This window comes from Danio rerio, chromosome 16 (genome assembly GCF_049306965.1).
Source record: "Danio rerio strain Tuebingen ecotype United States chromosome 16, GRCz12tu, whole genome shotgun sequence".
Taxonomy (NCBI): Eukaryota; Metazoa; Chordata; class Actinopteri; order Cypriniformes; family Danionidae; genus Danio; species Danio rerio.
The window spans coordinates 24,823,667-24,851,664 of record NC_133191.1 but is presented as its reverse complement, the minus strand read 5'-3'; the positions used below and the strand labels follow the sequence as shown (position 1 = coordinate 24,851,664).

The following is a 27,998-nucleotide window of genomic DNA, read 5'->3' as shown; positions in this document are numbered from 1 at the left end:
AAAAAACAAATTTATTAGATTGTAGGCCAGGAATTCAGCTTTTCCCATCCAAATATTAATATATACAGTACATTTATTAACAAGTGCCATTTTTTTTGTTAGCTTGCATACTGTTGCTGTTTTAAGCAACATTTAATGTTTCATAATTGATAAGCTAAAGGTTAGAAACTGAACTGAACGCATAAATTACATACACACCTGATAAGACAGTCATAAATGTGTATTACGCCTGCATTTCAAATTAAATGGTAACAATGAGAAACCATCAATTATTAATTTTTACAGTAGCTATGTACTCAAATGCAATAGACTAATGCTCAAACTGACTGTGATATTGACATTTGAATGTGTAGAATGTGAATTGCACCAAATATATTGAAAAAAAAATAAATAATTGAGACCATTAAAATTCAGTTAAACTTTTACTGGATTTATAAAGGTATGGGTTTGTGTGCAAAGATACTATCGGTTTTATTTTATAAAGGTCTGATGGCATTTCTCACAAATATAAAATACAAACAGTCAAATTTAAAATACAAATTTTATCATATAAAATGCTGCATTAAAATAATGAAATAAGGTGCCACATTGTCAGGCATGATGTTTATTTTTAGATGACAGACACAATAACAAAGCTTTAACTTTGGACAAATTAAGGATACTTTAGATATTGGAATAATTAAATTACATTTTGATGAAATGACCAATTGACATTTTCTTAAAAAAAAAAAGTTTAATATTTGAAACATATAATTTAATATTTATAAGTAATATTACCAAACCTGTATAGAATAAAACAAACATTAACATCTAAGACAAACCATAGCTGTGTATGAAATTACTTATTTAAATATACATACGCAAATCAACCAGACACTCTTTACAGGTGATTCTTATATCAGTAGACAGCAGAAAAGTCTCATTTGGAATACAAGTTTTGCCTTGTCGTCTGGTGCTTTTTACTGTGGTGAGACTCAAATAGTTTTCCACCCAGTCTTAAATATCCCCGCTCACCTACAGCTACAGCCTGAGCCAAGACAGCATATGCCATTAAACCCGCAAGACATCATTTTCTGCAGCACACGGAAAGAAAATTCTCCTTTAATACCAAGAACAGAACTTATCTTAAAGAAATGCTGGAGTAGACTTCAATGGTTTGATGACAAGTGTTTGAGGCATACAGAGTCACACTTGCTGGAAGGAAGCAGAATGTTAGTATTGCTTTAGTCTTGAAGCAGTGCATCAGTTGATGGTGTCTGAACACATTAAAACAGAAGCAGTGCAGATTTCAGCTTACAATATAAAGGCTAAAATAATATTCTAAGACCCAGATTCACAGAGTTGTGCACACACACACATACACACACACACACACACACACACAAACACACGCAGAAAAACAATGTGCATATGTTTTGTGCTGTTCACCTGCCCGCTACAGATGTCATGTGTCAGAATGAAGATTGTGTTTGGCTGCATGCAATATCTAACAAACAAACAGTGCACATAAACTACAGCCAAAACAGAACATACACACCTTGTCTATATATTTATATTTATATATAAAAAGACATCCTAAAAATGAAGATAGAAAATAATATGGATTTCACTTCATTAGGATTCATTACAAAATATATACATACAATATATACACATACATAAACACACACGCATATATATAAACTCGTTCAACAGACCTTATATATACATCTGTGTGCATATGTATTTGTATGTACATTATGTATACATTTCAAGCAGTCTACTCAAGTTTTGGTGTGTGGATCTCTCCACAATGCAACAAAAACAAACAAAAAAAAAACATTTATGTAAATACAGAAAGTTTAATCAGCAAATCAAATTTGCTTACAGTTTACAGTAAGGTTTCATTTTTTAACATCAGTTAAGCCATTAGTTAAAAAGAACTAACATTTGAGCAATGTGTTTTAAAACATTTATTAACGTTGGATCAAGTTGGTAAAAACACAGTTGTATTGCTTACACATATTGGTTTATGTTTAAAAAAAATACAACTTTAGCAGATTTGAGTTTTGTTCATGTAGATATTAGGATTATGATAGATATACACTGTATACTGTTCTTGTTAGTTCCTGTCAACTAATCTTCACTCATGTTAGAAAATGAATACTTACTGTAAAGTATTACCAAGACTTTAAAAGGAATGAAAAAAACAAAGTAGGTTAAAGACAAAACAATGCTGATGAAATTAAATAGTTAGTTCACGCAAAAATGAAAATTCTGCCATCATTTTCAATCTGTATATTTCTTTTTGAATAAAACAAAATCAGCAATCAATGCCTTTTTGTTAAAAAACACACAGAGAAACAGCTCTAAATAAACTAATGAACAAAAAAATTACTGAGGAAAGGTAAGGGTGACAAAATGACAACGTTTCATTTTGCAATGAACAAACCCTTTAAATCTCAATACACAATCCTTTACAACCAACTCGAATGAAACACAGGGAAACCTCAATTTAAATAAATGTAAATCAGCGACCTGACCAGCGTTAAAACTCTCTTTATTAAGTGAAATATACCTTAAGCGATGAACCGAATCCCTTGCCTATGTGGCCACCCAGTCACTAACACAGCATTGGTGCTGTCAAACATGGAGAAAATAAAAGACGAACTCTCCTAAAACAAATGCTTACAGCTTTCTAAAACAAAAAAGGCATGACTCTACTTCTTCATTTTTCATCAAGTCCAATTCGCCATGGGTTTAAAGCTCTGCTTTACTTCTTTCTGATTTATCACAATGTTAAAAGTTTGAATCCCGAAGCCACAGATTCACCCCATTCCTCCATCTCTACAACTAACCTTCTCAAATCCTGCCTCTTCCCCTCATTTGCTGACTTCATCTCCCCCTCTAGCCCTAAAATCCCTGTGCCGCAGAGAGAAAGTTGTTGTTTTCGGAGCTCAAGAAACTATTGGGGTCAACAACGCAACCTGAAGCCTGAACGTCTCCGCTTCCTCCCATCGGCTCAAAGCTTTTGGCTTCACCTTCGAAACTTTTCTCCTCCAAGGGCTTCCCAATCCAGGCACCATATCCATGTTGGCTCAGTGCCAGAAAGAACAGCCTCTTGGCTTCCTGGAATGATGTGGCGGCCATCTTAGCGTGGGCATAAGACTGCAGTGCCAGCAGATCGGCTCGGCCTGCTCGCTGGCACAAAGCGTGGAAGAGACGGAACAGATTGGACTTGGAAACCCGAGATACCTCCATCTTGGGACTGGCACAAAAAGAGAACGATAGATTGAGAAGGAAAGGTCCTGAAGTGCCTCTGAGAAATATTCAATTAGTGAGATAAGCTGGATTTCAATTTTCCCCTCTCACCTGTCTAGTTTGCCCTTGGTGCCATCCAGAACCTCCACGCTATACTGGTCTGGTTGGCTCCAGTTGACGCTGGACTCTTTGGTCTTACTTGTGTGGCGTGTCGAGTCGTACACACTCACCCTGCCCACCTGCAGAAAGCAAGACAGAAAATAAGTGAAGAATAAAATCTAAAGCTTCATAGGGCTGGATGTCGTGTGCTGTGCAAGTCTACCTCAGGGTGGTTGAGAGTAAAGTTCGCTGGTAAACTGCTTTTAAAAGTATCGCCATCTCTGGACAATCGGCAGCACACAGCTCGAGTCAGGTGACCGTGGCTGTAAAGATATCCTAAACAAATACAGATCAAAATATAACCCGTAAACCTAATCCGAAGGCATTCTGAACAATAAAAATAATGACAACAACAACCAGTCAATAAATGTTCATATACATGAGTGAAATCAATCTTATTATATAATTTAGTTTCTATTTAATTCAATTTATTTTTATTATTTAAAAAAAAAAAATCAACATAATTAATTTGTTGATGCATGCATTTTAATATTGGTCTAAAATATATATTCTAAATAAAATAGTAATTATCAGAATCATCAAATTATATTAGGTTTTCAATTAAGTCTTATTGTCAGTTAAGGTCTGCATATGTAAAGCCTTTACTGTTGATATAATCTAGCAAACCTTAAAAAAGCTGGTTTGAAACATTAAAACATCATTATTTGAAAGGTTTGGAGAAATGCTTACCAAGAGTGATGGAGTGCAAATAAATAGGGTGGATGAAGTGTGTGAGCAGCGCCCCCTGCAGGCCGAGAACGTTCCAGCGCAGGATCTTATCACTGCAGCTCATGGTCCTCAGGCGCTCGCCATGCTGAATGCCATCCCAGGTGGGCACAATGTCACTGGACTCCACTGGGATCGTACCCTCACCTGACAGAGTAAGATTAATGGCAAAAATTGTTTAAAAATAATCTTAGTCAATAAAATGTAAATTGAATGCTGTTTATAAAAGTTTTCTGGGTCCATGAACACATCTTTAAAAGTTTTTCCTGATTAAAATAAATACATAAACCCGTCATATAGCATGTTCATGCAGTCAAAAATAAATAATAATAATAATAAAAAATGTTACATTTGATTAAAGATTTTGTGTTCAGCAAATGTCCATGAGTCAAATGTATTATGGCCTATTCTACTCTCTATGTTCATACATTCTCATGCCACCCACAGGATTTTTTTTCAAATAATTTGACACTGTACTCATTTCATTTGCTATTTCTTTAATACACATGGACTGATTAAGGGCTTTATGTCCAAGGCTGAGATTTATCATTACTGATTCTGTATAAACTTGATTTGCAACTATGACCACTAACTCCTTCACTGCAATGCCAATATGTTCCAGGATCCAGCAGAACACGCTGCTATAGTGGAGTCTCTATAACTGATTAGCGTTAATATATATACACATATATTAGGACAATTTGTCTTCAGAGTATTAACTGATTCAACATCCTGTCTGCAGTCACTGGAATCTATAAAGTAAAAGTTGAAGTTCTGCTTTAATAATGGAACTGTGGTCTACAGTTACGGACCAAAAAAGAAAACTCTAATACTGTCTACACCTGATTTCATAATCTAGCTAACTTCACAAAGCATAATCTGTAAGCATAATCGGTTTAATCGCTGAAGTGTCACAAATATGTGTCACAATGTATCAGCTTTTTAGTTCCCTGCCAGCAGTGTCGGGGTCAGCAAATCAGCTGCTCCAGCACAACTGCCTACATGATGTGCCCACTTGTCAAGTTAAATCCACAGAAATGCATCAGCTAACCTGCCAACTGCTTTTGCCACGTAATTGCTTTCTCCTTTCCCACTAGACAATGGCTGTTCTGCCTGGCAAAAAGCCACCTTCATGTGGCTACAGAGACGCTCTTTGGCAAGATAATCATGGGCAGATGGCACACTGAACACTGCTGAGTGCCTCTTATTTAATCCGACAGTTAACACACTAGAGTTAGTATACCTGAGGTCCTGGATTTCCGCCACAGCATGTGCAATTTAAGATTAGGAGGTTCAAACAGTACCTATTACAGCATGTGACACTTGACTCTATTAAAATTGTTTTGCTTTTTTCCCCTTCAAGGCACAGATTGCATCAAGATGTAGATATGAAATAAATCAAAACAACGTGACATTCTCTACATTTGCACCCCCAAAATGAGACAATTTGCAAAATACAGTGATATCAAAAATCTGTCATTACAAACCCTCTTTTATTTTATTAGCCCATCTATAAAGGGAAGATTACAGATAGCTTTAAAGACAAATTTACATTTTAGTAAATAAACATTACTTTTAATTTAAATTTTTGATGGCAAAACACCAAAAAAAGTTAAGTTAGAGGCTAAATAAAAGTAAAAAGGTTATAGAATATCGGTCTTTCACCAACTAATCTATTTAAAATTATGAAAAAAAGAACTTGTTTAAAAAATAAAATAAAAAACAGATAGTTCAGTTTATGTAGGGCATGACAGGAAAGATCTAAAGGTGCTCCAAAAAAAAGTTATGCTGTTGACTGTGGAGTTAAATAAAATAAAAGCTAAATTAATTAAATAAAACTGCATCAAGAAGTCTTTAGCCATTTTTGTGCAAAAGGATTGAATACTGTACTGTTACTGGTTACTGTTACTGAATACTGTTGTACTGTTCTTAGCAATGACTTCTAGGGATAGGCAGATTACTCTGCTGAGCCATAAAGCTGGCAGAGCCCGAAAATGGATAGTTTTGTTACGGAAATAGAAAGTTATAAGTCAGTTTTGTGCAGTAAAGTTGCTGGTTCCCCAGGCCAGAGCACATCTCAAATTGTGAAAAGTGGAAATGTGTGCTAGGCTCAGAAAAGTCCATACTACAGCTTGTTTTGAAAGAGAAAAAAAAGAAGATTCTCAGTCTCTGTGACCATCTCTCAGACACAAAAGGAAATATCTTTCATGGTTCAGGAACAAGCAGAGCAAAATGTCACTGGTGACTTTTAATTGGTAAATGTACAAGGATATCATTGACATGGGGAAATATACTGGGAGAGTACATAGACATGCACTGCTATTAATGTGATGTCTTTCATGCTGAATTTATGGTTATCAGATCAAGACCAATTTATACTTCTGCCTTGTGTATACCAGGTCCTGTGTAGCCTTTGCAGGGTCAAATACCTTTCACGATGATGCACACCTTTAAAAAATTAACTACACTGTACATGTAACATGTCACATATCACAGATGTGCATTGATCGGTTTGGTAGTGGCAATGAGTATAGGTAGGGTCAAAAGCTGAGTGTTAAACAAGTGCTGAGTCCCGTGGAGGAGCTCCTGATGGATACTTTTGTTTAGCTTACTTTTTATGATTGAAATTGTTGCATGTTCATGATCTTTTGTTGATTAATCAAAAGTAAATGAACATTAACAGATCACATAGACTTAATTGCATTTTACAAAATGACCAAATTTCTTCTGAAGTGGGGTTGTATTTTTAAATACAGCACATTTTTACATTTAAATGGCCCTCTCATAATGTAAAAAAAAAAAAAAAAACTAATTGGTGTCTTACCGTTCTCCACTTTGGTCCTGAGTTTGCCTTGTTTGATGTTCTCAAAGAGAGGCATGTGTCCAGAGCCATTGAGTTCAGCCGCTTCGCTGCACGATTTATCAAAGAGAGCACCGTCGCCACATGGAGCAGTGCTGTGAAATTAAGAAAGCAGTGTTATCCATGTTTGCAGATGAATCTGTTGTAAAACGAGCTTGGATGAGAGAAAGTGCATGTCTCACCTAATATAGAGATGAAAGGTGATGTCAGATTTGATCTTCAGCTTACCATCACCTGCCAGCTCAAAAATAGTCTCATCGCCAGGGCTTTCCCAGTGCTTCATCAGCTCACTGTACAAAAACCTAAGCCATACACATTTACAAATGAGACTTTCATTTTTATTACTAATATTATTACTATTATTTTTATCATCATCATCCTCATTATTATTTTTAGTAGTAGTAATAGTAATAGTTGACACATTTGTAATAATGTCTGATTATCACTTTTTAAAATGTATTATTTAGCAATACCAAGGTTCTTATTAATAATTTCACATTATATATATATATATATATATATATATATATATATATATATATATATATATATATTATTTATTGATAAATAAACTGGCACTGGTGACACTACTCACATTTTTCTAATTGTAAGAAATGCTGATATTTATTTCCCATTTTAAAGTCTAGATATTAACTGACCACATTAGGGGCCTATCACACCGAATGTGCTTAGTTTTGAAAATGTGGGGCACACCACACAGCCTTTTTTTACTTAAGAAAAAAGTACAATGTGCTGCACACTTTTTATGTTGCTAGGTAACCATTGTATCAACTGCCCAGATGCTGGAGTGTATAGCGTTGAGCAGTTTTTCCGCTCAGAGTTTACTTTTTACTTACACAGTTTACTTACTGGACATCAGGCAGCTGGAAAGTGAGGTGCATGGGCACATAAACAGCACGCAAAATGCTAATGCTAATAGAAAACCATTACAAAGCCATTTAAGGAATCCTAAAGATAAATTCAATACCTTTTTAAGACTTTTTAAAAACCTAAAAATATTTAAGACCTCATTGCCACATCAAGTTCTAATCAGTATCAAACCTTTTACTTAATAAACAGTTGTAAAATAAAAACAGTAAAAAATAAAAATCAATGGAGCACAACCATGCAACAGAACTCAGATAATCTCAGAAGAAACAAATCTTAAGAGTAAATTATGCAGTTGTTTTCACCGACAAGCTTCAGCCACTGTTTAAACTCGTCTTTCTTCAACCAGGAGTACGCAGACTTACATTTTCCTATTTTGCTGTCTGTTTTGCTATATGTGGAAAGCGCCACATCATCTTCCCACGTTTGTCACAAATTATAATTTATTTATCAACTTTTAACACTTTAAGAACCTGCGGACACCCAGCATTTACAAAGTTGCCTCTCACTGGAAAACGTTAGATTGAGCCTAACAGTTTCATATTATGATTAATTATTTTTGAACGAGTTACTTCAGTCTACATATGTCAAAAATCTTGGTATATGGAGAACAGTGTAAGCTGAATAAATTACTCTGGTCTGATGAATTATTAAAAAATTTAAAACACTATTTCTCAATTTACTGGCCCATCAATTTTTCCTTATATAACATAATATAATACACAATAACAATGAAAAAGCCTAATTATAAAATAAAATATAGGGATGCACCGATATGGATTTTTTGGCCGATACCGATAATTCTTCAGACTTGGAGGCCGATAGCCGATATGTATAGGATGATAATTATAAATATTTCAAAATGGTATATTTTTATACAGCAAACTTCATTAAAGATTGAACTGCTCTTATGAACTGAATAGTCTATACTCAAAGCAAAAAGCTATAATTTCAAAACTGCAAGGTAATAATAGACCTAGATTCACGATTTCACATACATCAGCATACAAAAAATACATTATTTCCTTTTCTTCATCGCAAATTAACATGCAACTTGACTGTTGCATAAAAATCATAGGTTAAATAACAAAATGGGATTTAATTAACAACCAAGTTAAATATATTTAAATAAGATGAAAATTAAAAAAGAGCTAAGGACTGAAACCAGCTCAAATGGTCTTGAATAAAACGTGTTACAGTAATGTACACATGTACAAATATGTCATGTCCGAAAAAGCCTTTTTAGAGGTGTTTGGACAGTTTATAGCCACCGTACAAGCGAACAGCTAAATACAGATAGTACGTTTTAGTACGTTTAGAAAATGCGGCATAGATTTATCCTATTTGGCATTTTAAGATTCTTTTGAACACGTGTAGGTGCTGCTTGTCAATCAGACAACGCTTCTGCACTCGTTCTTGCTGTCAATTGTGGGAAAATAGATCGATGAAAAGTTTATGATAAACCGCTGTGAGTTTCACTCAACTGTAGAGGCAGAGTTACCATCAGCCAGATTTTGATACAAAACCTGCATTGAGCTGACTTTATGACAAACACAGCAGAATATAAAGACAGAATAAGCCGCTAATCGAGATCTGGATTCACCTTTCACCCGTGCTACAGTGTGTGTGTGTGTGTGTGTGTGTGTGTGTGTGTGTGTGTGTGTGTGTGTGTGTGTGTGTGTGTGTGTGTGGTGACAGCTCGCACGCTCATTATAATCAATATGAATATTCCAATCAAACTAAATACAATCTTACATCAACAACACATGGCAAGCAACACATTGATAATAACAAATAATCAGATTACAAACGATCGTTATGTTTACACGTGTTGTAAAATGTGCGGGTCCTTTAAAGCACTGCGTTGCAGTTTGGGTGTGAAGCGGAGAGGGAGAGAGAAAGGAGGAGCGGATATGGGCAATGAGACAATTTTCAGTGACTGATTTGTTGCACCACACAGAAAGTAACAAATATTTTGGACCAAGTACAAGTTACATGTGTCCTCGTTCATTCACCGGTTGCAACTAAAAGAAAAGGCAGTTCACCCCGAAACTAACATTATTCGGCCCTGGAGTAATAAGTCAATCTACCTGCTATCTCTAACACAACAAAGAGACAGAGCAGGAATGATTTACACATGTAATATTTTTTCCTGAGGCGATTTAAAGCAAAATACACAATGACACTTAATCAAACATATCTACAATGATGAGGAACATGGTTACTTACTGAGTTATTAACGCACAGCAGTGCCACTTGAAGAAAAGACAGACTTTGAAGGAATAAACAGTGTGAGGAGAGCTCCATTATAATGCACTGGGCAAGTCTGAATAAGTTCCACCCACGTGAGCGTGGCAGGCAGGTCTGTACAATTACGTAATTTATTGGCTTAAAGATATCGGCCTAAAGTAGACATCGGATCGATAATGATAATCTTAAAAATAACGTTTATCGGCCGATAACGATATGGCCGCCGATATATCGTGCATCCCTTAATAAAATATCATTAATAACATATGAATATATTATATAGTAATATAAGCTAAAATTTATACACTTTATATTTTGTGTTTTATAAAACAAATATACCTTAATCTTTGACAGCCAGAGATTTAAAGAATATATTAGGCATACAAGCAGACATTCTAATATTCTGCAGAAAACCAAATATAAATTCAATATATTTATGAGCTGCTGTGAAATAAGACGCTATCTTGAAGAACAAGATGGGAAAAGTAGCAGAAGGAGAAGAAAAAGAATTATGGGATTGACAGTGAGAGAGAAAGAAAAATCTTCTGCAAGCTGATACCGGATAAAGCCTCTTCTGGAGATGATTTCTGCATGGCAGTCATTTACAGTGTCCCCACGAAGACTGAGCTCCTCTCCTTTAACACAGCGGTTTCCTAGAGACATCAGACAAGAACAATTACAGCACTTCTTTAATTACAGTGCACGCATCATGTTTGCTGTAACCGAGTCTGTGTGTGTATTTGTACCTGTCCCGAGGCTGACAACTTTTCCAAGACTGTCCGTTCCATTGCGCATCACAATAGTTGCAAGAATTTTTCTACCCAGAAGGCTGTGCTGGATGCGTGCAGTGAGGGCATTGAAGCGCTGATGGCTTAGCATGGCGATCTGATCATGAATTGTACTCCCTGATACTGGCAACTAAAAAAAATTTACAAGAATATTTGATTATTATTACTATAGCATAAACTAAATAATTGACTGTTTATTTATTATCCATCTTAAAAGTTAATTATTAGAAAACCATGCACACTTGAGGTGTAATGGCACCATTTTTTTTAATAATTCCAATTTATTAATTCAACAGTTCAATTATTTATTATGTAACATCACATAATATACTGATTTTTACTTTTACTATAATTACTTCTACTACTACTACTACTACAACAACAACATTACAGTAACGCATTGTGCTGCCTAAGGGGCCGATCACACCGAACACGCTTTTTGCTTTGAGAGGCACTTTTTTTGAATGATTTACTAAAGGCTGCAAGTGTCAATTATATATTATTGTCAATTAGTGTTGATTTACTATCAAGCCTTAACTAAAACTGAATAAATACATTTTTACACATATAAATTAAAACAAAAATAAACCGTATATATATATATATATATATATATATATATATATATATATATATATATATATATATATATATATATATATAGTGTTATAAAGTCTAAACTAAATTTATTTATTTATTTAAAGCAAAACTTTTACTAATGCTAAAAATAAAATTTTTGACAATTTGTTGAGAACAATATTCAAAATGTATAGATCATAAATTATTTATATATATATATATATATATATATATATATATATACTCATGAATTTTTATAAAATACATAGAAAAAAAAACAATCAAACAGGGTGCAAAAATGTGGCAACAGCAAATAAACCATAAGGATTTTTAAAAAAGACACATAAAGCAAAAAGTTTTCGTACATCTTAACATTATGTAATGCATAATTTAATTGCACTCTTTTAATGAGAAGTCAATGCAGATTTAAAAGTTACTGAAATGTTTTTATAAGCTTTAATTAAAGCTACCTCTGGCATGAGCTCTCCAGTACGTGCTGCTTTCTCGGCTTCTCCGATGAGCACTCTAAGAGCAGCGTCCGCTGCCTCCTGCTTGCCCTGCTTCTTATTACTGGCACACACTGCAGGAAACCACCGCCCACCTAATTTAGCCTGGTACGTAAACCTGAAAGAGAAATAGGGTTAATTCATTTGTTCTCTTGGTTATGGCATGGCAGCGAGAAAGAGACACACTGAGATGATCGTCCTGCTGCTGCTGTAAAAAGCAAATAAAAGAGTGCGCATGTACTTGGGCTCGTGTGAGGGTCCAGACTGGCCCACCAGGCGGATCTCAGCAGCGAAGCCTCGAGCACGGGCGTACTCAAGCAGACCGGACACTGCGTTGTTGTTCAGGTGGTTGATGAGGTCACCCACACCTGCCTCATGGGCTGCCTGAAGCTCAGCTGCAGTCAAGGGGGGCAGAGAGGGGCACGCCGGAAACATTGGCTGCGACTCACTGTCACCCATAGGACAGAAACTACTTGGAGGCTGGAGGACAAAACAGAAAAGTAGACTGTGAGATGAAAATAAGATGCTTTGAGATTAAATCAACTATTATTCAGATAATCAAATAAGAATTATGGCTGCACAATATATCGTTTCAGCATTGATATCGCATTGTACCCATCTGCAATAGTCACATTGCAGGATCTGCATTGTCAAATCATAATTAAAATGGAGTAGGAGTTCAACACACACAAGATTGTGGGGGAACTGCAAAGTTTAACAATAAAGTTTCCAAAAAATTGCATCATTTGAATCTGTTTTAAGGCCTTTGGCTATGTACACATTTTAAAAGCATTCAGGCACAGGAAATTAACATTTTTAGATATTTTCAGAAACATTAAATGTATTTATGTGCTGTATATATGCAATGAAGATTATACAGTGTTTTTTATTTTACATTTAATCATTCAATTTGTGTAGCTGAATACTGTTAGACTCCCAGAAAAAAACTTTATAACTTTTGTATTATTGCTTGTGATTTGTTTGTTTACATTATGCAGATGCGCTCCACTACAAAACCATCCTAATATTATTCAAAATTGTCCTAAAATTATTAATTAAGTGATGCATTTAATCTGTTAAGATTATTCACAAATATTACAATATGCATCACAGAAAAATAAAATATTAACACACATAAATACTGTGGAGCTCTAATTAGAATACACTGATATACAGTGCTCAGCATATGTAAGTACACCCTTTTACAATCTTTTAGATTCGTAGTTTTAATAGGAAGCTTTACAATATTATATTTGTGCATATACATTAGATTAGTCAGTACCTAAACCAATTCCAACCTCATCTAACAAAATAACTTATGATAATGGTTTAAAAACTAGTAAATTTATGCTATAGAAAAATACTAAATACAAATAAGAAAAATCAAGAGAAGAAGAAGAAAAGAAAAAAAACTTTTGTTGAAATTGTTTTTTTTTTGCAATATTTAGCTTGAATTTAATTGTATTATCTTTCAATTTCTAAATATCGTTGGTGACTAAAATATTATTTTAATAAATATATGTTTAATAAATATGTTTCTATTAAAAGCACCAAATTGCATTGCCTATATTTACTAAGAAATGGATACAAATATTAATTTTTAAAATGGGGTGTACTCAATTATGCTGAGCACTGTATATCTGCTAATATAATAATGAGTATGTTAATAAATATACATCTTAATACAAAATTTCCAGAGCATGATTGCAAAAAAAAAAACTGATTATTACAAAAACTGGTTTCATTTTAACACTAACTGTAAAAAAGGCAATTTTATAATTAATATAAAGAAAAATTATTAGAAAACATCTTTATTTTTCCCCCACAAAATCATTAATAAATTGTGCAATATAAAGTAAAATAAATATTATATAATATAAACATATTTATTTTTGCATGATGAAAAAATCTTACACATTGCCAACATTTTCTACTCGCTCTAGAACTCGCATTGCAACCCTCAAGACAAGCAGCACAAATTTGAATCTATTCAAATGTCAGAAATAAACCTTTGTTTAATTACTTAACATAATAAATGCTGAAATGAACATGTTCTCATCGCTATGAACTGGTGATTTCCTAGCTGTCATTTTCTTCCACACCATTGAGTATGAATATTTAGTTACTGAAAGCAAAGAGTTTTTAATTAAGTACCACTTTCCGTAGGATGGGTAACTCTTACCCTAGACGAAAACAGAAAAAGCACTTTGCGGTTAGTATATTGGGGCTTTCAAGTGACACCATTTTGTTTGTAGGATTGCATCTAACTGTGCAGAATTAAAGTCATGTGCTACAGTGCACCACTAGTCAAACTGCATTATTTCAGGCAGTCTTGTTAGGCCATATTAGGTCAAGAAACTATTGAATTATAAAATGTCAACAATTAGTTTTTTTTTTATATACATGATCAAATATTATTCAAAATTTTTTATTGTCAACTTGGTCGGTAAATTCTTCCTCAAGACCAGGACACACCAAGCCAACAGTCGGCCATTAGGCCATCTGAGGGCATCTGTCAGGCTAGTTTGTTTGGCATGTTCCACGTCACCTCTTATCTGGCTCATGTTTAGTTTGCCTGATTCAGCATGTAGAATCTGTTGTTCGTTGGTGAAAGCGGTGCTCTGATTGGCTGTTAAGCTACAAATCAGAGCACGAGAACAAAAACTGAAGTGACAAAACTAAAGCAAATCACGGCAAAAGTCGAAAGAAAACCCAAAGCTGGCTGTCATTTTGTTGCATTTCTTAAATATTTGCAATATATAATTTGCAAATAATTTGCTTGGTGTTTCCTGGGCTTAATACCCAATTCACACTATACTGAGAGATGCTGACATATGCGAACTAACAGAGAATCTCATTTCTGAGACATTCTATGATCAGAGAAGCACCGATTCAGCATGTTTACTTTGACACAGACAAGGTTAACACTAATTCAAGAAAATCCAGCCCATTTCAGCCACAGATTGTGTTGATGGAAATTTCAACATCAACACCGTACATAAAAATTGTTCGTATGCAGCCCTATTTTTTTTTACCACATAAACAATGTACATGCATTGTAAATTGTTTTGAACTTGTTTGTCCACATGGTGGCTACAGTGAACCATGTATTTTACACTCTAAAAGAAACCAGGAACCAGACAACCAAGAACCAGGACAAAAGTAAACTACAAAAGAAAGTGCATGTATGGTAAGACAAAGTACGATTTAAAGCTTAAAAACACACTAAATTCTTTTTCTCTGTCTTTCAAAAAGCTTTCTTTTCCTCCTTTTACTGTCTCTAAAGCTCTCTTCACCTTGTTAAGATGTAGTAGTCCGTCTCCCATAAGCTCTTTCACAGCCTCCTCCGCTGCCAGCTGTCTTGCTGCCTTCTTACTAGGTGCTGAGGCTTCCTGGAAGAGACGTTCCCCAACCTTCACACGGAACATAAACCTGACACAGGAGGTAAAGAAAAGATGAAAAGGCAAGTGAAAACCTGGAACATTAAAACAGAATATTAGCATTATGTCTAATAAAAAAAACAATTGAAAGATTTTTATTTATGCTTTTATATTACTATAGCCAAGAACAGTATTGGAGAACGTTACTTTTGAAAGTAATGCATTCAAATATTGAGTTACTTACCAAAAAGTAACTAGTTGCGTTACTAAATTATTTTTATGGAAAGTATGCATCAAGTTATTTTTGCGTTACTTTTACTTGCCTTTTTTTCTTTTTTTTTTATTAACAACACACTGTATAACCTTTATTTACCTTAAAAAACATCAAATAATAATAATTTAGGATAATGTTATCTTCTAAGAACTTCCAGAGCCCCGAGCTCTACATGCCATATATACAGATGAACGAAAGTTTAAAGCATTTGTACTTTTAGTCTAATTAGTGAAGTAATATAAGCATTGAGACAATCCCCTTTTACTTTTCTACCGTGCATTAAGAATATTGAGAATACTTTCAGTGCAGAAATGTAAGGCTTTGCCACTTGGTTTTGTGCAAGATTCAACGTTCATTTTAATTCAGCAATTTATTTTTTTTTTTAAACAAATAAATTTAAATAAAAAGCAACTCGCATTACATTTTTTATAAAGGAACTCAGTTTTTATTACTTAATGTTTTTTAAGTAATGCGTTTTTTTACTCCTTACTTAGAAAAGTATTATTATTACGTAACTTGCATTATTGTATTGCTTACCCCAACACTGGCCAAAAATATATAAATTTTTTGTCTGTTAAAGCTCATTTGACAGGCAGTGCTACATTTATCTCAAGGCCAGTAATCCCAGTGTATCTACTGGCACATGACAGATTGCTATATGTATGTTTGTTGAGGATTTCCTGAACCAAATCCAACCAAATATTTAATTTAATCTTTTCAAAAAGTAATGAAGTTACACCTACGGTTGCACGATTCTGGCCTAAATGTAAATCATGACTTTTTTTTCTTCAAAATCAAGATCACATATTTCTCACAATTCTATAGATGTAAAATAAAGGTTAATATTAGTAGGCTATTATTATTGTTAATTATTATTTGTTATTTATTATTGTTAATTCTCAAATTCTCAAACAAAACAACAGAAATAATTTTAGGCCTGTGTGTAGCTCTACTGTTGCTTAAAACGCAAAATTTTGTACAGTCATTATGGTGGACTTGAAAAGACTTTCAATATGTCCTGGTTGTTTGAGATATATGCTTGTCATTTGTCATTGACAACATTATTAGGCAATTTTTTCACTGGTAAAATGAGACATTTTTCATTTTCAGATTACCTCTTGAGTTATATTCATTCATAACATTATTAAGATTAGAGTAGTTATACTGACACAGTAAACATTTATTTTCATGCACAACACTGTGTTCGCTATGAAAGAAAAAAAAAAACATATCAAATGCTTGTCGTAATCCTAACTGTAAAATGCATTATGATCATATATATAATGAGCGCGCCGGCTTCACATTAACTTCCAAGTGCTGCATGCTTGGTCCTTTTATGTTTCAAGAGCAATTTATTTAGTTTTACAGTTAGAGCGGATTTTCCTTATTATAGTAGTATTATTGTAGCAAGTTTTTTTTAATCGGTGTAAAGAATAACTGGATATTTACAAAAGCATTTTGTTATTGGTAAAGGCGTCTGCAACTTTTATGAAGCATCAAATCACTCTCATATTAACTGTCAAAACATGTTTATGACTGCATAAATATATTATTGCTTTCAAAAAAAGTCACATAATGTACGTGTAATATCATACACAAATTGTACTAAATCAATCTAAAAAGTTTTCTCTTTGCACCACTAGGTGGCAGTCTTTGTACTTTCATTTCGTGGGTGCAGATTGCTAAGTTTTATTAGTATATATATATATATATATATATATATATATATATATATATATATATATATATATATATATATATATATAAAACTTTATTTTTATTAATAACTATAACTTTATAATATATATATATATATATATATATATATATATATATATATATATATATATATATAGTTTAAAAATATTTACTATTTTCTCAAGTGTATATAACTACAACTGTAAGAAAGTATCAGAATTCGGTACATACTATCTGTATTATCTTTGCTTGAACTGACCCGCTGTAATCCTTTCCATTATAATATCATGTTCATATGCTCAGGTTTGAGCTACCAGAACTGTTGCCATGACAACAACTCTCGGATCAGTTTTGAAGAACAAAACGATCCTGCATCATGTCAAATCGTCAATAACCAAATTCACCTAACCGAATAGTCCACGTTTGAAGCACAGACCCCGGGTCAAATGATCGCTCTGTGCAACAAACTGAACGTTATTAACACCTTTATTACCTGTTATTCACAGCCTATGCAGGTTCTGTTCACTAAAGAAGGCATCATTGGCAAGCACTCGTACGTTCTCCGAAGTAAACAAACAGCTTGCGGTCAGCTCATGTGTAATTTTGTGGTCACAAATACATCATTACACTTAGACATCAATTACATTTCTGGGTGAATATACCTTATAAATACAGTATGTGACACTTTTAACGCTATTTGAAGGTGTACATGTCGCTGTGTGGCCGCTAGAGCTGCAAGATTCTGGCTAAAATGAGAATCGCGATTTTTTTGCTTAAAATAAAGATCACGATTCTCTCACGATTCTGTAGATGTAAAATAAAGGTAAGGTAAAAACAAACATGGCACAACCTCAATAATAACATTGTGTGTGGGTCTACTGGTTTCTATAAATAATTATATTCTATATTAATCTATTCTTATAATAATTCTGATGTTGAATTAATATGTTTGAGATATATGCTTGCAATCTGTCATATTAGAAAATTTTATTCACTGGTAAAATCAGACATTTGCCATTATCAGATTATATTCAACAATATATATGCTAGAGTAGTTATACTGACATTGTAAACATTTATTTTCATGCACAACTGTGGGTTCGCTATGAAAGAAAAAAACATATCAAATGCTTTTTGCAATCATAACTCTAAATGAAGTGCACACTTTCGGTTTAATTCTGACTGCTAAGTGTTTGTTCATACTTCGCGCTCGGCTCACAAATGATCACTCTGTTCCACAAACTGAATATTATTTACAACTGTATTACCTGTTACTCGCAACATATGCAGGTTCTGTTCACTAAAGTAGACGCGCGCGTCTATTATTAAGTAGAGTGCGCGCGCGCCCTCTCTGTGATAACAGCTCACGGTCAGCAGCTCACGTCAAGTGTGATTTCCCGATCGTGAAAACATCGTTATATTAAGACAAAAATGACATTTTTAGGTGAATTATGCTTTATAAATACAGTATGTGACTCATTCAACATCATTTGGAGGTGTCAATGTCACTGAGCAACGTGTGTGAAACAATGAAAAGACTCGTGCAGCCGCCTTTTCTTCTCTCCAGAACTTGAAAATATGATTGGCAGAATCGTAGAAATGCTGGATTAAGATCGTCTAGGGCAGTGGTCACCAAACTTGTTCCTGGAGGGCCGGTGTCCAGCAGATTTTAGCTCCAACCCTAATCAAACACACCTGAACAAGCTAATCAAGGTCATACTAGGTATACTTGAAACATCCAGGCAGGTGTGTTTAGGCAAGATAGAGCTAAACCCTGCAGGGACACTGGCCCTCCAGGACCAGGATTGGTGACCACTGGTCTAGGGGGTCGAATCGAGATCGCAATCTTTTAAAGATTAATTGTGCAGCTCTAGTGGCCGCCTTTAAGCTTCTCTCCTGACCTTAAAAATATAATGGGCTGAATCATAGAAAAGGTGAATTAAGATCGTGTGAAGGGTCGAATCGAGATCGTGATCTTTTTTCAATTAATCGTGCAGCCCTAGCTACACCATTTACAAATTTTGTTTTCTCGCATCTCAAATCTGCAATAATGCATACTCTCTGAACAATTGTAAGTTACTGCTCAGCCCAAATGTAAAAACCTCTCAAAAGATATTGAGTTTCACTGATCGATCTGTGTTTATGTTAGTAATAAATAAGTGACAATGGTAATTAACTGAGGTTTTGAAAACATTCAGAGCTGCACAACAATTTTGTAGCTCCTGGAATTATGTTAAGTGCCTTAAGATGACTAAAAACAAAAGCATGCATGCAGACTATTTGTTTAATTTGATATTAGGTTTAATAATCACATTGGGCCATATCTTAAACCTTGTCTTGATTACTTCATGTAAATAATGCAAACTAAATTGCCAACAGAAGGTATACAGACTTAGCTTGATGCTAAAGAGTAAGTAATACTTGTATAATAATAAGCAAACTTTGGAGAAGTTGAATAAAAAGATAAAAAATAAGAAAAAATAAAAATGGAGATAAAACAACCATTTGTGCCATGATTAGACAAAGCAAGCATTGTTTTTCACAGCTAGCAAAGTCACTCTGTAGTGATAAAAGAATTAAGGACACTCTAAGAAAAAACTCTGATAGTAAAATAGTAAGAACAAGTGGAACTAAAAAAAAAGGATAAACAAGAACAGTGCTACCAAAATGACAAAAGCAAACCTTCACAGGTTTTCTAACAGCAACAAAGAATAAAGGGAAGTAAAAAGCAGAGCAGGAAGAAATAGGAGACAGCATAGAGGGTGCATTACGCGTACGGCAAGGAGACAGAACAGCCTGGAAGACACAAAGATCTGAAATAAAAGCATGTGCTTTTCTCTAGCGAGATCAAAGGAATGCTACTTAAAAGGATAGTTCACCCAAAAATAAAAATGTATTTACTATTTACTAACCCATTCTTCTTTTGAACACAAAAGATGATATTTTGAAGAAAGCTAAAACCAGTAATCATTGAAACCATAGTAGGAAAAACAAATACTATGGAAGTGAATGATTACAGGTTTTCAGCTTTCCTCAAAATATCTTCTTTTGTATTCAACACAAGAAAGTAACCCAGACTGGTTTGAAACAACTGAATAATTAGCAGATGATAACAGAATTTTCCTTTTTGGGTGAACCTTGGAACGCATTTTACCGTGGATCATGAGAGGGCCCTTCCTGTCCTGTTTTGATAAACTGGATAGGGTGCCCACTGCGCTGACTGTGCTCCATCAGAACAGAAACAGGATTCTTTCCTCCAGGTAGTGATCGAGAGAGAGCCTGAGGTGGAGTGTCAGTGCCACCCTTTAAAAATAAGACAAAGAAAGGAGAAACGTCTTAGATGAAATACTGGTTAAATACTGGTTCATTGCATGTTTAATGGAATATTAGAACTGAGATTAGTAATAGTTGCATGCAACCTTCACATAGAAAAATAAAATAAAAATACTACCATATCATCTGCCATATCGGTGGTTGACCCAGCTCCCTCAATGTTTGGTTCTTCCTCTTCCTCTCCACCTCCTCCATCCAACTCCTTCCAAAGAATTTTCAGGGTAATGGCAGCAGCATCTTTTTTTGCCACTTTTTTGTTTGAACCCTCAGCTGCTGGAAACCTGCGACCATCTAACATGACCTGCATCCGAAACCTGAATACAAAAGACAAAAATTAAATAACACAGTTAGTGTATTTCTACTAATGTTTAATCATACAATCCAATTTCACTACCTGTTTAACACAAAGGTCCCATGAAGTGCTTTAAAATGTAAATTTTTGTTTAATGTTTGATGTAATCTCTTCAGAAAAAATTAAGAGGGTAGGACGTAAAACATCCTCCCCTTTACAAAAACAGCCAATAGCTTTGTTTATCAGAGCACTGCCAGTGTAATTGAGATCAAGCTCATCAAATGAAAAGCAAATAAGGGCCTTGACAGGGCATGACATGTCACACACACTACAGAGCGTTTGATTGGTTTTGAAGAGAAACCGAAGTATGAGGTGACTTGAAAAAACATTGATCGGTTTAGGTGGAGATGACAAACTGCAAGTTTTTGATGTTTATAAGTTTTATATTTTCTAAATGTGAATTGTCAGTTTAGTGGATCATGCTAGCTAATATATATCCTTAAAACAGACTGAACATAACATCTAAACAAATCATTTTAATTTCATGAGACATTTGACAAAGTCCTAAACTATTCACAGGTGCGTATCTTCCTTGTTAACACTCACTTTTAAAAAAGCCTGTCTAAAACATAATTTTAAAACAAACAAACTATTGCTCTGCATGTATAAAAAAACCTTTTCCATCAACTAACCTGGGGTCATGTGAGGGTCCAGACTGTTCTAAAAGTAGGAATTCACAAGTGTATCCAAGATGCTGTGCAAACTCCATCAGCCCGCTAACTGGGTTCTTACTACGGGCCTCTTTTAGTTTCTGCAATCTGTTTGACTCCATGCTTTGGGTCGGGGGAGGGGGTGCAGCCAAGGAAACTGCAACCTCAGAACGAATTGTGTTCAGGAACTCTGGAATATCATCAGATGCCCACTGTGACTGTTCTCCTCCGTTACTGGGAGTCTCCTGATAGTAGGGAAACTGATTGGGCTGAAAGTTCCGATGGGTTGAGGAGGAAAGGTCACTTGCTTTGGATACCGGTTCTAAGCCAGGAATGTCAATTTCTGTGTTACCAAAAACATTGTCATTGTCTAACATCTCAACCAATGGTTTTCCACCTCCTTCCATTGGCTCAAAGTTGACCAAAGCTACATTTGCAATCTCGTCATCTTCCAAACTTAGAGTTGCAGCACTGTTTACATCCTGGTTTGCAGTTGCAGCAGCTTTTCGTTGGCGGTCCATCTTTTCCTGTCTGTGTGCACTTAGCTCCCAGGTAGGTGGATTAACTTCAGTGTTGCGGTTTACATCACCTTGTTTCTCCAAGGCATAAAGTGTGGGATTGACCTGCTTGGCACTTCGCAGGCCAAGATTTTTGGCAATCACAAGTGCATTTCCCGTACCTGCTTCATAGAGGTACTGTAGGATCTTCTCTTTGCTATCTTTAGAATCAGCCATTGTTGACAATGTTACAGACTGCACTGTAGGTGAAAGAGTCTTTTTATCCTGATCTGCAAGCAACTTTTCACAGCTATCGTCACCTTCAGAGTCCTCTGATTCGTCACTGGTATCGCTGTCAGCGTCAATGGGAATCTTTGATGGAGAGGGAGTACTGGTGGTAGTGAAATCTCCACCAACTTTCTGGTTTATATATGGACTCTGACCTGGCTCTTTTTCCAAATCTTTTGAAGACTGTGTTTGGTCTTTCTCTCTGATGGACTCGCGGCTCTCCTCACAGAGTCTCCACAAAGGGGGGGTCTCTCCTTGTTTCACTACTTGGTTTGACTTCAAAAGGTCATACAAAACCTTATTAACAATCTTCTTGGGGAGACCAAGCTTTTTGCCCAAGACCTTTGCCTGAATAGTCTCAGCTGGCCTGAGTGATGTCAAAAAAGCACAGACCTGTTGGTGGATCTCAGGGGTCAAATACAGGGAATCTCTGAATGAGCTGGAAGAACTGGAAACCTTAGAAGAAGAGTTACTGCAGGACAAGGTATCAGAGGTGTCTACCCTTTTTACACGGTCACCAAAACTCAGATTATAGATGCCAGAGGATAAATCATTTGCCCGAGCGTTCCAGAATTGTTTATAGTGCTGATTTGAATAATATTGTCCCTTCTGGTGTGGGTGATTCCACCCTGACCTTTTTTTAGGTCCAAAATTCTGCTCCCCTTGCCAGTTATCCTGTCCTCTGCCGTAACAGTTTCTTCTTCCAAAACTGTAACTGTTTGATTTAAAGTCACGATAACCCGTCTGGTACTGGATAGGCTCAGTTGAGACCTCTTCCCCTCGGCTAGAGCTTTGGGACCCTCGCGGCTGGGGTGCTTTGAACTGAGGAGCTTGTGCACTCTGCCCCCTGAGGAACTGCACCTGGTTTTGTCGGAAGCTTACACCATTTGAGTCCGAGATCTGATCACTGCCGTGCTGGGGGGATGCCCACAGGGATGGATCAGAGTGACGAGGGGGAAAAGGATGATCACGTGGAGGTACACCAGGACCACTTGAGTAGGAGGAGTAAAAGGAAGGATGCGGAGAGCTGCCAGATAAAGAGCTGGGGCTTGGGACACGAGGGCCCCGTGATTGTCCAGTGGTTGTAGAAGAATAAAACTGAGGCTGTCCCTTTCTGAAAGGGAGGGAAAATCGCTGGCTATCTTTGTAATTCCCTCCTCTACCTCTGCTCATAGCGCAGGGGTGGGGGCTGAGGAGGGTGTAGCGTTAGGCTTAGTGAAGTTGTGTACGTATTAGGATGAATCTCAGCTGTCTGGTTGCAATATCACGACAGTATCAAAGACAGGTTTTTCTGCAGAGAGAAAATAACAGAAAAAAATATATAAAGGAATGCACATTTTTGTGATGTACTTTTATTACTGTATAGACAAATCCTGTCTGCACATTTCTTAAAAAAAACAGTAGGCTGTAGTTCTAGGACTTTATAAAAGGTTCATAGATTAATTATTCATGCTTATTGTGACAACCAATTTATTTCTGGCTTAGCGATTAATTTGCAGATCCATCTGGTGAGAGAAAGTTGTCATGGGTATTAGAAGAAACACTTTCAAGGACATTCTCTCCAAATGCAAGTGGGTCTAACTATAGAAATTAAAGTGCAAAAAGCTGTTTTTGGCAATATACAGGGAGGTAGATTAAAAGTTATTAAACCTACTACTAGTTTCCAAAATGTAGAAATCAGCAGCTTAGTGTAAGTACTGATGTAAATCACTGTAAGTTCTACAGTCTTCACAAAATTACAAGCCAATTGGAAGTACTCAGTCGACAAAATTGTTTGTTTAATGGATTCAGGCAGCAATAGCTAAAAAACGTCGTAAGCTTACCTCGTAATACAGAAGACAAGCTGCTACATTTCTAACCACATTTTTAGCAATCTAGTTTTTGTTAGTTTCAGTGCACAATTACATTTATAAACTAATATTTATAAAGCTGCTTTTCCTCTGTGTGGCTAAAAATTGCACTGCACCTTGCACTGAAAAAACATCTTAAGAAGTCACATACTGGCTTTACTGTCTTCCACTAAATGGTATTGTCATACACAAATTTAGTTTACAGTGTATTAATGTAACTCTGATGCCACTTTACAAGTAATGTCAAATGTTCAAATTAATCATAGTGAGTGGAAAACTTCATTCTGCTCCATCGCATTCCAAGTTTCTCTATTTGCATGTAGAAATGTAACTTGTGGTATTTGAAGTTTTGTTGTCTTTTAACATTATAGTGAACATTTCTTTCAACATATATGGCTGATTTGACAGACAGGGCTTAAACCAAGCCAGGATAAGGTTTTGGTTAAGTGTCCCAAGCAAATTAATTTAATAAATGTGCTTTAAAAAAATATTGCTGGTGTCCATCATGTGGCAAAAAAGCACTATCTATTTTAAGTTCAGCCAATGCAAGTTCTTATAGTTGAAACAGCAAAGACTTAAATTTTAGTCTGGGATTAGACTTAAGGCTTGTCTGAGAAACTGGGGGATACTGTAGTAACATACAGATGGCATCAGAAGATAATTCCATGTCACACAGGTAGCAAGGACCTTACATGGCACTCGCTGGAACTCTTATGTTACCACTTGATCACACTATCCAAAAAGTGAGCAACAAACACATCAAACAAATAAGATAAACTAGGGTAAAAAAGCCTTTCTAGGAATTGAAAGTTTAGCCAATTAGTCATTCAAATAAAATTGTTTTAAAAACTACTAGCTAAAAAAATAAGAATTTTGTTTGCAAATTATTTACTATTAAAATAGTGCTAAATGATTATGGTTCATAAAACAGGAACGGATGCATGTAATGTTATATCAACAACTAATATATCAACAACTAATAAAAATTTTCTAGATTTCGCTACACTAATGCAACAATGAAATTTACATTTGTTTGATGTGCTACAGATTAAATTCACATAATAATAATACAAATTATTATTATTATTATTATAGGAAATTCAAGTGCACATATCCGACACGTAGGATTATTTAATTATACATTTCTGTAGCTTTGAAATTGTTCTGAAACTAATCATTTTAAAATTATCTGATATATTTAGCATAGTTTTAGTGTGGGAACAAATTTAGAATATCACAAAAATAGGATGTGTATGATAACATACAGCCAGCTTAGCCCCTTTATTCATCACATGCATCACTGATTTAAAGTTTGAATTCGGATTACAGCACAGCTTCAGGCTTAGAGCATAACTTAGAACATACACTATACAAGTAAAAATAATAATAATAATAGATAAACCCAACACGATAAATCATATTAAGTTATACGTACCGCAAAAACAACGGAGGATAAAACAGCTGAATTTGACAGATTAAGCAGCTGAGGCCCAGACTCGTGCACAGACTAAACACTGTTCCGCAGGAAGAGTGAAAATGAAGTAGAAAGATCACACTCCAACAACACGCTGTCTCCGTTTGCATTTGGAAAAAGTTCAGCTGCACAAACTCTAAAACGAGTCTACAATTACTTTGTTTTGAAAGCGAGTGGGCAAAATGATGTCAGCAGTGAATTTAAACGAGAGAACACGCGCAATGTCGCGAACTAGTCACAATCGCTTTAGGTTTCGCTTTCCATTCTCCTCCAAACTCTTCAATTTCTGTCTGACACTCACTTACAAGACGCGTTTACACACGCTGGCAGCAGGGGGCGCCCTGTCTGGAGTGAATAATCAACATATTACAGCTTTACAAACAGTAATTACACCATGCAATTACTACTAATGCTAATATATTAATTAGGATTAAAACGCAGATAAGTTGAAAGAAGTCACCCCACGGTGAAATAAATGCAAAAATGTAGTATAATAAACATACAAAATCACACAGGACTACTGTATCCATATTGCTGAATATCAGTTAACAGCAAGATATATTAATATTGCATCGCACTACTCATTTTATCATAGCCGCTGAACTATTGGTTTCGTTTCACATTTCACCAGCCAGCAGACTGAAAGCAAACCTCCACCTGCGACCCTCCCAGATGCATAATACATGAGGTTACAGTACCGTGACCGACATGAAACTGCACTGCAGTTTATAACCTCCTACCGAAGACTGAAGAGGCAAAACAACATCTTCAAAAGCGCGCGACGGTGAAAAGGATCTGGGGACGCGCGCGCCTCTACTTCACCAAAAAAAAAAAGTCCGAAAGAATACGGGTCACGTACGGACACACGTCTCCCTCGGGCGCTTCATAACCCAGTTTATCCACACAGTCGCGCAAAGTTGCAACTTTTTAGCTCAGAGCTTTAAAAGACACATCATCGTATAGACATTATGGCTGTTTTCGTCGTATCATTATTCTTTAATGCTCGATTTAATCTATTATTGATAGAAGTGACATCTTCATTATTTCTCCCTCAATGCACATTATATGCGCCATACAAGGAGACGCTGTCACGTAATGCGAATTATTGAACCAATAATGTAATGTACATGGGTGAACTTTATGTCTTTTAGTGTATTTAAAGTATACTTTCGGTGTAAGGTATAAACAATTAGACTATATTTTTAGATAAGGGTTAAGGCTAGGATCAGTTGTAGATTTAGGGATTGTAACTAGTTATTAATCAGTTTACGTTAAGTATGTGCAAACAAAACAAGACTGATATATATATATATATATATATATATATATATATATATATATATATATATATATATATATATATATATAATTGTTAAGTATATGCTATTTATAACATTAAGTCTATGAATTAGACCAATACATATAATATCCAGTATTAAACTAATGGTAAAAATGATTATTAGACGACAGAATGGTAACGTTACTTGTTGGTTTACTGTTATAAATGCATGTATTTAGTCATTGACTAAAGATACTTTAGACTGCATTCATCATAAAAGCTGCTAAAATAGTGGTTAAGTTACATTAGATCACAACGTAGTATTTTTTATTATTGTTGAAGTAGAATTTAAGTAATTTAAGCTTTAAATAAAAACATTCATGCATTTAAAATAAAGTAAACCCCAAGACTATGATAATATCACAGCACTATTTTTGTTCTTTATAAACCAGCCACTAGCATAATCATCTTGAGCCATTTCAATTAACAAAAAAGAAGTGGTTAGCAAGGACACTGGAGGTTGACTAACGTTAGCCCCAATTTATTTCGACATACCACAATACAAATAAACAATTACAGTCAGCAACAAATCATTTTCTACTCTGTAGTGCACTTGTAAACATTCAGCATGATAAACAGACACAAGACTAGAGATGGGGGAGCGAGCGCAGAACGCGACGTCAATGGTAAACAGAACGGGAACGAGCAGCTTCCAAGCGTCTTTCTCTCACTTCGCACACATCCAGTTCTGCATAAATATTGTTAATAACTCGCAGCTGGGGGGCGTTAGTATGGCGTAAATATACTTACATACGCAGACGACGAGCACAATCCAGCCGCGTCCCTGCCAGAGGCCACATGCAGATAGAAAACACAACGCTGCTGAATGACAATGAAGTGTGGCGCGGAGCTGCGACGCTGTTTTGA

At 35.3% G+C, this 27,998-nt stretch overlaps 1 protein-coding gene across 2 annotated transcripts; it reads right to left on the bottom strand.

Moving 5' to 3' along the window:
• Window positions 1-27,967, bottom strand: adar (adenosine deaminase RNA specific). Of its 2 annotated transcripts, none has more exon segments than NM_131596.2 (15): window positions 1-3,247; window positions 3,352-3,479; window positions 3,563-3,675; window positions 4,090-4,272; window positions 6,950-7,080; window positions 7,168-7,287; window positions 10,683-10,776; window positions 10,870-11,041; window positions 11,961-12,114; window positions 12,238-12,476; window positions 15,293-15,428; window positions 20,503-20,651; window positions 20,800-20,995; window positions 21,666-23,759; window positions 27,882-27,967. In NM_131596.2, coding segments are annotated over 14 exon segments (4,146 nt in total). In that variant the 5' UTR covers window positions 23,642-23,759; window positions 27,882-27,967; the 3' UTR covers window positions 1-2,892.
• Window positions 27,968-27,998: the final 31 nt, after the last annotated feature.

Coding starts and splice junctions, on each gene's coding strand:
- adar (XM_073925283.1), bottom strand. CDS start 23,641: ATGAGCAGAGGTAGAGGAGGGAATTACAAAGATAGCCAGCGATTTTCC. Junction 10,777..10,869: donor AGTTGTCAGCCTCGGGACAG/GTACAAATACAC, acceptor TGATGTCTCTAG/GAAACCGCTGTGTTAAAGGA. Junction 3,480..3,562: donor TTACTCTCAACCACCCTGAG/GTAGACTTGCAC, acceptor TGCTTTCTGCAG/GTGGGCAGGGTGAGTGTGTA.